At 41.2% G+C, this 10,203-nt stretch overlaps 1 protein-coding gene across 13 annotated transcripts in view; it reads right to left on the bottom strand.

Moving 5' to 3' along the window:
- Positions 1-5,791: 5,791 nt before the first annotated feature.
- The window catches only part of C2CD5 (C2 calcium dependent domain containing 5), a 56,549-nt gene continuing 52,137 nt past the window's right edge, over positions 5,792-10,203 (bottom strand). For all 13 annotated transcript variants that reach the window (XM_063395256.1, XM_063395261.1, XM_063395257.1 and 10 more), the window contains 2 exons: positions 7,898-8,044; positions 5,792-7,215 (listed from right to left, as the gene is read on the bottom strand). In XM_063395256.1, coding sequence (XP_063251326.1) covers positions 7,084-7,215; positions 7,898-8,044 — 279 coding nt within the window. In that variant the 3' untranslated portion in view covers positions 5,792-7,083. The remainder of the gene's footprint in view (positions 7,216-7,897; positions 8,045-10,203) is intronic.

The following is a 10,203-nucleotide window of genomic DNA, read 5'->3' as shown; positions in this document are numbered from 1 at the left end:
TCCAGTAAGGTGAAGATAAGCAAGTACAGGGAAATTCTGGGTGAAATTCCCACCTCTGCAGCTCTGTGAATTTGTCCTGACTGTCAACAGGAGCAAGCTGTGCTGAGGTTAATGGGTTTACTCATAAAAACACCTGCTCAGAAGGGTAAGGGACTTGCTGGATTAACATCAATTAAGTTCTGGTCAGCCTAGAGAAGAGAAGGTTGCAGGAAGACCTCATGGCAACCTTCCTGTATCTGAAAAGGCCTAAAAGGAAGCTGAAGAGGGAATCTTCATCAGGAACTGGAGTGGTGGCAAAAGAAGGGATGGGTTCAGACTGAAAGAGGGGGGAAATTATGTTAGAAGAAGAAATTCTTTACTGTGAGGTTGCTGAGGCCCTGGCACAGGTTGCTCAGAGAAGCTGTGGCTGCCCAATCCCTGAAAATGTCCCAGGACAGGTTGGATGGGGCTCTGCGCAACCTGGGATAGTGGAAGGTGTCCCTGCCCCTGGCAGGGGCTTGGAACTGGATGAAATTTTAGGCTCTTCCAACCCAAACTATGGGCTTGGAACTGGATGAAATTTTAGGCTCTTCCAACCCAAACTATCCTATGACTTTTAAGTATTAGAACTGACATTCCAAAGATGTTGTGGCTGGAAGTTCCTAATGTGTAATGCACAATTTATGAAGGAAATGAAATGCATATAAAAGGCACAAGAGAACATGCCCACCCACATGCACAGAGACTACAAGCACAGCTCTGAAGCAAACAGGCTCTTCCCTTGCAAGTGCAGTTCCCTTTCCTTGGGGACTCAAACACATTCTAACCTCATGTCTGACATTGGCTGGGGTTTCAATCTGAGCAGTTGCTGTCAGGAAGCCATCATTCATAATTTAGTGTTGGTTAAGGATCCTGTTCATGAGAAGGTTGTGTCTGTTGTAGAAGGGGACATAGTAAATTTGGTCTCACAGTAAGTAATCCTCTAGAGCAGGATGAAGTGGATAGAAGGAAAGCAGGAGAAAGGAAAAAGCTTGTTAATGTTGTTGCTGTATCTTTTCTTCTTACCACAAATGATACTTAGTTCTGACTAGGGAGAAACTTGAATTTGTGTGAGTCATCAGGAGACCTCTCTGCTGCTGAGAATTAAAAGCAGATCTACATGATCTCATTTGTTCAGCTGTCCACCCTGGAAAAGGTGATAGAGAAAAGGATGAAGCAAAACAAAGAGGATGCAGAAATGTGTTTAAAGACAGCTTTCACCAAGGGTGGCTGAAACCATCAAAGCCTTTTTAGACAAGTGTCTAAAAAGAAGCCTCACACTCTGGCTGCTCATGGCCTCCTCTGGCAAACACTCAGGCCCTGAGCTACTGCTCTGAAGGGTGCAGGATATCATGGGCAAAACCAGATCCAGCACCCACAGTGAAAATGGAAATCTGACTTAAAACTGAGCAAAAAGCCAAGGCTTTTGATGGGAAATGAACCAGCCTGGTCAGATGGAGACCTCAGCACAGAACAGTGCAGAGCTCTGAGCTCTGTACAGAGCTTGGGTTGATTGTCAGGGCTGCATTAGCCAAATTTTCCATTAACCTATACATCAAAGGCAGAATTTACACACTGGCCTCATAACAGTCATTCCAAATATATTTATTGACATATAGTTGTATGCAGCAGTAATATGCATACAGTAACACTGGTATACTGGAACCAGAACCAGGACCTCCTTGCATTTTTAAGTAGGCTTCAGAAGTGATTTAAAATTTTTCTGGAAAAAAGTTGTCATTACCCTTATCTCTATTTAGCAGAGAAAACAGAGACAGAGACTTGAAAATATTTGATGGTTGAGGTAGATTTGTAGCAGAGACTTCTTCAAGCCTGGTGCAGTGCTGAGGGACACATTCCAGAGAAATTCAGATGTGATTCAAACTGTTGGATGCACCAACAGCTAATACTAGTGAAGTGCTTCAAGATTATCATGATTTCTTTTTTATGGCCTCCAAATTTAAGCAGCACCACTTCATTGGGACCCAGGCAGAAAATTGAAAGTTTGGTTAATGGACAAACAATAGCGAAAATTTATTCAGTCTCTTCACAAATATAATGAAGATAAAAGCAAGGCTCAGCACAGAAATTGTCTACCAAAGGACAGAGATGAGATTGAAAACAGCTGGGGTATTATTTTCCATGCTGGGTGACAATACAAATTGCTAGTGAAGGAAGAGGAAATATCCTGTGGCTGAGTGTGGTTTCCAAGGCAAGGCAGCCTCCCACAGGGATTTGCAGTTACTGTGCAAAGAGGACATCAACACCATGACTAAAACTCAATAAATGCAGGACCAGGAACCAGCCTGCACATTCCTGCACATTCCTCTGCTGAACTTCAGCCACACTTTGCATCCCAGACCACAGCAGCTCTTTCACAGTTGTCAGATAATGTGATCCCACCATGGACTGTGGGATGGATGGATGCACGTGTAAGGTGGATACACAGGCATCTTTAGTTCTGGAGCTTCATCATTCTTATTTTTCTCAAGTTACTTATTCAAATGTGAATCCTTTTGAAAAGATCTGAGGGGCTGTGCTTTCACTCTGTTTTGAAATTAGTCCTATAAACCATTTGAAAGGCAGGGAAATAACAGTTTTCTCTCCTGAGAAGAGACCCAGGAGATGGATGGCTTTGTCTTACAAAATGTCACACTGTGATGCCTGTCATGTTAGCAGGGAAGTTTCACAAATCATTAATTCAGCCAGCTGGTGAGAGAGAGTCTAATAGCTAACATAAACTGGATGGGAAGATGAATGGCAACAAAGCCCTTTCATTTGGAGACTCAACATACTTTTCAACCTGCCTATTCATTTTGTGGGAAATACGACATCATTAGTTTATTATATTTTAACATTGTTGCACAAAGAATAATTTTTTAAGAGGATAACAGCAAATTGCCAGTGTATCAGAAATCAGTCAAAGAACAAAATCTTTGATGTGCAAATAATCAGTCACCTGGTGGCAGGTGTGATTCTACCATCATTAACATGATTTGTGCTGAACTGGAAGGGTCAAAATACAGGTTGTTGTGTAAAATATACAGTCTGAACTGAGATAACACATTCTCAAGTGCCATTCAAAAATTTATTATTAAAATAAAGTCCTTACTTGCATTGTATGATGACTTTTGCAGACTTGAAGATTCAAACAGACATGATATTCCTGGAAAGATGTTGGGAAAACATGCAGAGTGAAGTGCTATGCAGTGCTTTGAATTAGCTTTGCAATGTAGGCCATTTAACCAAATTACACGAAACCACCAAGCTCCTTCATGTCAGGACATGAGGAAGCTGTAAATTGTAGTAAAAGCTGTTTTTTGAGTCACTGTAATCACAAATTGAGTGAAAAAGAAAGACACGGATCTCTCTTTCTAGAGTTGTCTTCAGAGAGGGACATGGAAATGAAAATGTTATCTGTGAATCTTCAAACTGAAGCTGCCTGCACTCGGCAGAGTGTAAAAGAGAAGGATTCTGTCACTCCAAGTGAACAGAGCCCCCACAATTTGCAAGAGGGAGGGTGGATTTCTCTAAGCTGACCCTGGATTCTCCAGGGTGTAAAAGAGAAGGATTCTGTCACTCCAAGTGAACAGAGCCCCCACAATTTGCAAGAGGGAGGGTGGATTTCTCTAAGCTGACCCTGGATTCTCCAGGGTGTAAAAGAGGAGGATTCTGTCACTCCAAGTGAACAGAGCCCCCACGATTTGTAAGAGGGAGGGTGGATTTCTCTAAGCTGACCCAAGATTCTCCAGGTGCTTGCCTTCAACTCCTTCTGGTTTTGAACTGGGTTTAGATTTGGCTTCTGTTTGTAGGTTGTGAGTGTAAACAGGAGGTGTCCCACATCCTGCAGTGATGGCTGGGTGCTGCCTGTGTGGGATGTCAGCCTGCACCATCACCTACTTTCTCTTCCCGGACAAGAGGGGAAAAGTCTGTCAGGGAGGTTTTATTGCAACGTGATGGGCAGCAAGGTGCTCTCGCCATTCCAGGGCTCATGATTTATTATGGAGCCAGAAATGGGTGGAATGTGCCCCTGGAAAGGCCCAAGGCAAGCTCAGGGTTACATCCAAAGGGACCTGAGTCTGAAGGGTGTGAGGGAGGCACTCTGGCTCCAGGCTCAGAGTTGAATTTGATCTTTCAGTCCCAGCTGTCACAGCTTTGTGACAGCAAACCATAATTGACATTGTGGTGTCCCACCAGGAGCAGAGGAAGCACTTCCAGAGGGTGATACCACCAAGCACCAACGTGGATATCAACTTCCCTCCCTTGGAAGCGAGGGAGAGTGTAAGGAGGTATTTTCCTAGGAAAATGTGCTCACATGCCCAGGATTTGTGGCAAATTTGAAAGTCTCTCTTCAGCAGCAAAAAGAAAACACAACTCTGCCCACATGTAGTTGCACACTGTGGATTGAGCTGTCAAAATACTTCCCCCAGCTGAGACCTGGAGGACAGGCAAACCCTCTGTTGCTGCCGAGACCTATTACTGGAACAAATAATGTGCTATGTTCTGCAGTTACAATCATTGCAAACATCCAGCATCTTGCAAACATCTTGCATTTCCTTTCCTTCCACAGATTATCCAAACTGTAAGTGTTGAATAAGCAGATAACTCCTCAGATGGAAATCTGGGAGCTTTGTTGGCATCTGTTTGTAGTTTTACACGGATAAGTTTGTTAGTGGAGGCTGAAGAGGAAATGGATGTGGAAGGACAGCTGGGTAAATCTGCAAGTGATTTTTTTCATCAGCAAGTGATGCTTTTCATCAGCTCAGAACTGGTGTAACAAAGGATGTTCTGTCCTTGGGGTCACAGGCTTTAGGATTGCTAAGTTTGGAGCATGGGTAAGGGCGACAGGCAAAATTTCAGCACTACGATTTAGCTACAGCCTTTGCTGTTCTATTTTGAGTGCCATTTAAATTAATTCAAAAACTGGGTTTTTCCTGCATGACACAGATCACAGGAGCAGATTCCCTTGGGTTTTCAGTCACTGTATGTCCAAACACTGTCTCCAAATTTTTGGGTGATGAGTTCAAAATATCCTCATGCCTAATGCCAATGATTCATTTTGTGATTATTCAACAAGAAATGCCCTCAGGTGTCAGATTTCCAGAGGGGTTAAATAACTCAAATGATAACTCACAACTCGAATGATTCAGTAGCTCTGAAATATTGTTATAAAACCACAGGAAGATCATATTAAACCTAGAGAAATTCAGCAAGACATTTCTGAGCTAACTACCCATCATCCCTTCCAATAAAGAAAGGATCTTTTAGACCAACTTCTACCAAGTGTATTACCTAATTTAACAGGGAACTGAAACATTTGTCATAATGTGGAAAAAAGATGGAGAGCTTTTAGAGTTTAAGTTGATTTTCAGTGTGTCTATTAGGATTTTCTTTCCCCTGAATGTTAACTTAGGAGCACTTGAGCACTGTGCAGCAGTGTCCTAACAATTCACTTAAATTCATTTTCTCATAGGATAGGAAGTAACCCAAACACAAGTTTAAATATTTCAAAAATAATATAATTACTGTGATATCAGCAACTTGCTGTGGCTTCTATGTTACCTCTGTGTCAGACCAGAGTTTGATTTCCAATGTCTTCAATTCTGTAGCCTGGTTTTCAGGAGCAGCAGGTCTTGTCCTTGTTTCTCTGCAAACCATGATGAGGTTGTAACAAGCTATACAAAAAAATATTCCTCCGAGGAGAATGGGGGTGGGACATCTTAGTACATCCAGCTTACACATTTACCTAATGCACATACATTAAGACAGTGAATTTTAGAAAGAGATTTATTGTGCAAGGATGATTTTCATGCTCATTTACAATGAAATAATTAGTTTTAACAAATAATCATGCCATTGCTTAATTTCAACACTAAACAGAATATTTACATTCAAGTTTACATCTTTGTTCAAGTTCCATGTACAATATTGTCAGAATGAAGCAAGAATGCATCTTCAAATCAAGGTTTTTTGGACTTTTTTTTTCTTTCTTTCTTTTTTTTTTTTTTTTACAATAGACTATCACTGCCTTTCACACTTTTACTGGAAATGACAAATTTCCTGTCTTAGCAGTACCCTTATTTCCCAGCTACAGCACTGGAAAAGAACAAAAAACACAAAAGCAACCTGCAGGAACCACACACACACATCAATCTCCAATCAGCCAGGCATTTAAACAGGAAGGAGGCTGCAGAATAACCTCTGCACAAGTGATTTTTGGGGGACTGTTTATGTCATCCTTGAAACAGATCCTGCCTTAAGAAAACGAACCTCAGGACAATTCTTTCACAAAGTCTTACATAACAAAAAGATTTGCTTTGTCAATACTGAAGTGAACATCTTGTAATAGCACCAGACACACCCTGGGACTTTTTGTTGTGTTCTGAGTTGGTTTTTGTCCCACCACAGGGATGCCCAGGATCACAGCATTGTGGTCTGGCAGCTTTTAAAAACCAATTTAAAAAAACAAACAACACCTCCCACCCCCAAACATAAAAACAACAAAACAAACAAACAACTTTTAATGTGCAGAAATTCAAACTGTATCTTTTTGGTACTGCTTTTTCCTCTTCACACTCTATGATGTAAAGGAAATTCAGAGTCCAGCCCGTGTTTTCTTGGCCTGCACACAAATCTCTCCCTTCTCCCTCAAAGGTTTCCAACACAGACTTCTCAGGCACCTCCCTCCCACTGTGACCCGAGCTGAGGATCAGCTCAGACCCCACTCACACTCAGAAATTCTCAATGACAGCTCATGATGGTCCCACTGAACAGCTCAAAAATGCAGTTTTTCCTTCCTTCCACAGTCCCACGTGGTGCCTGCTGTTCTAATCCATGTTCTCCTGTCAGTGTTTCACCTGGCTTGGTTTCACAGAGGCCAGAGCACACCTGCCAGTTCACTGCTCTGACCTAGGACAGTTATACGACAACAAAAAAAGAGTGATTGTCTTGGATTTTGGCTGTGAAGGTCATGGAGAGATTGTGACTTTGAAGATGCAAACCTAAACATTCCCACATTTTAAATAATCTTTGTATTTGGCAGAGACTCCTTCATTTGTTCTGCCTTCATGTTGTGACATCTCCTGCAGCACTCGTGGGCTGAGGAGCAGCTGCAGAGGGCTGCACTGGCAGCATTTCCAGCTCAGATTCACGGACAAAGATGACGGCATCACCGCTGACATTTATCAAACACTGAGCCTGGAAAAAACAATACCCAGTTACCAAATATTAAACAATAGGACATTTGATGTTTACTTGTATCTGCTAAATACAGCTACACAGAAAAATCAACAGAGAGCAGGAGATGGACAAATTATTGGAATTTATTGGTGAGGGAACCTGTGCCACATTTTCTTTTCTATCCCCTCACTTGTGTGCTACCAAACATGCACATGGATTCTCAAAAACCACCACAGATGAAATATCTGGATATCTGTACTTGCTTTTATTACTGTTTTGAACATTATTTAAGTTACTGAATATTCTCTTATTGTCTTTACAAATTAAAGTTTGTCCCTTTATGTACAAAATGGAACATTTTACATCAGTAACTCCAGGTATTTGTACACGGAGTTAGGATGGAAATCCTACACTGCAACATCAGAAATATCAAGTAAGTTCTGCACTACTGTGCAACTGTTTCCTGCAATTTACTTCCTTCTAGCAAGCTTGGTTCTTTTATCCATCTGGGTATTTGTGAAGTATCCTTATAATTTTGTGTTAATACAAGAACACTCCTGGATTCTTCAAACATTATCCCAAGATGTCAAGAAATGTTGTGCAGATATGGCTCTACAGCACTGCTGGTTTTAAAGACATAGAATGAGTATTTGTATCATGCTAACCACAACAGCACTTGCTATTTCACATCCTACTGTACCTGATTTTTGTTTGGGTTCTCCATGAAGACACACTGCTTCATTATGTATGACACAACTGCATTCCCTCCCAGAGCTGCAACGTGAGCTCTCACCATGGCAAACACTTCAGCAATAAAAGCATGCAGGAAACCACTGACACCACCCTCCTAGAATGGAAAAAATATACATTACGTATTATATTAGGCCTAGCTACAAGATGCTGATCTTACATATTTATCAGCTGAATCATTTAGTGAATCCTAAATGGTGTGCAGAATTTAAAAGCCATTCACTGTTTAATGGGTCACAGTTACAAATCAGAGGGACAGAGACCATTTACAGGGGCCTGGAGTGACAGGACAAGATGGAATGGATTCAAACTGACAGGTATAGATTGGATATTGGGATAAATCCTTCCCTGTGAGGGTGGGCAGGCCCTGGCACAGGGTGCCCAGAGAAGCTGTGGCTGCCCCTGGATCTCTGGAGGTGTCCCAGGCCAGGCTGGATGGGCTTGGAGCACCCTGGGATGGTGGAAGGTGTCCCTGCCCATGGCAGGGAGGTGGGACAGGAGGGACTTTAGGGTCCCTTCCAATCCAGACCATTCTATGGTTGTGTGGAATTCCTGGAAACTCCCAGTAAGGAGTGACCATCACCTTTGGTCACTGCAACTTCATCTGTGTTAGTGACTGTCCTTAGTTCTCAACATTCACTAAAGAAATCCCTCAAAATAAAAAGTAAGCCAAGGATAGAGCAGAGACTTGAGCTATCCAAGCTATTCTTTTTTTTTTTATTTTCCCCTTGAAGCACAAAGGAATTTCTAGCCATCTCATTTCATTAATTTTTTTGACTTGATGGTGCCTGAGGGGCATTTTTACTTCTTTGGTGCGAAACTGAAGAATTTAAACTGATGTCAAAGGAGAAGAAAAACAACCAAGTATGGATTTTCCTAGAAAATGAATGTGAGCAACTCCATTGTGGGGAAAAATCTATTGCACACAAACCAGGCAACCAACCAAAGAAATAAAAATCCACAGAAAATGCTGAGAAAATAAACTGATCAAAACAGAGCTCACTGCTGGTTCAAAATACATATAAAATTTTAAAATTCAAGTGAAAGACAAGACCACTAGGCTTCCCACATGACTCTGTGTGTGTGTGCCACTGGAAAAAATGGAAGATGCAGGCAGAGGAATATATTGAACTCAGCTGAATTTCTAAAGGCTGTGCTCGTTTCTAAAAGTGTAATGTCCCCTCAACAGACTGATAAAGGCATAAAAAAACATATCTTGGATGAAAATTTACAAAGACAAAGGACAAGTATAATTTTATCAAACCCAGCATAAAGCTGGAATGAAGTCGGACAAGACTGCAGCAAGAAAATCAAAATGCAATGGAAGTTCATAATTCTCATGGAATTTTGATTTTGTCCAAGTCTTTTAAAGGTACAGCAACTGATGGGGAAAAATATGTATTATAATAAAATATAAAAATATATATATGTATAAAAAAAGATGTATTATAAACCTAATACAACACTGACAACAATGACAACAGGTAACAAACCAATTTTGCTGTAAACAGCAAAGCCTAAGAACAATGGATTAATCTGACTTGAAATTATCACTAGTTTTTTATTCTGGTATCTACTTCAGCACTACCACAAGTAAAACACAAAGCAATACAAACAAAAATGCTGGTCACTGCTTTCTTGTAAGACCTGAACCACATTGCTGGAGCTGGATATAATGACTGCCTTGTTCTACTCCATTAAAACTCAAGGCAATCCTATAGTAAGAGTAGTTTGTGACTCAGCCTATGTAGCTGAAATAATTGAAATTAGCTCCCCCAGGTGCTGGAAAGAGAACAGTAACAGCATCCCAGGGACTGCAACATTCCAGCTCCATGAAGGAGCTGAACCAATCACTTGAGTGTGTATCCTTGCTGGGGTTTGCTATCACAGATACCAAAGCTTATCAGCTATTGAATTTGTACCTATGGAATCTGCACTTAGTGAAGGAATGCCCTGTAACCATTTCCCTGCTCTGACATCCTTTTGAAAACACTGTCCTTTTCACACACGGATTTCTCAAGTTAAAAAGGAAAGTTAAAAGTAACGTGCAAGATCCAAACAGAATGTTTGTCTGATCCAAGTTTCCCTAGAGACCTCACAGACCGTTTTCAGGGCACCTGATCATTTTTATTAACATCTGCTCTGTAATTTTAGCAGTGTATAATTAGGAAAAAACAGCAAACTCTTCAGCACTGACAAACCAGGCAAGAGGTACACTGTATTTCTGTGGCCAAAAGCAAAGATACAGCTACTTCC

Source organism: Prinia subflava, chromosome 4, assembly GCF_021018805.1.
Source record: "Prinia subflava isolate CZ2003 ecotype Zambia chromosome 4, Cam_Psub_1.2, whole genome shotgun sequence".
In the NCBI taxonomy this organism is placed as follows: Eukaryota; Metazoa; Chordata; class Aves; order Passeriformes; family Cisticolidae; genus Prinia; species Prinia subflava.
The sequence above is the reverse complement of the archived record's forward strand: the minus strand, read 5'-3'. Positions and strand labels throughout refer to the sequence as shown.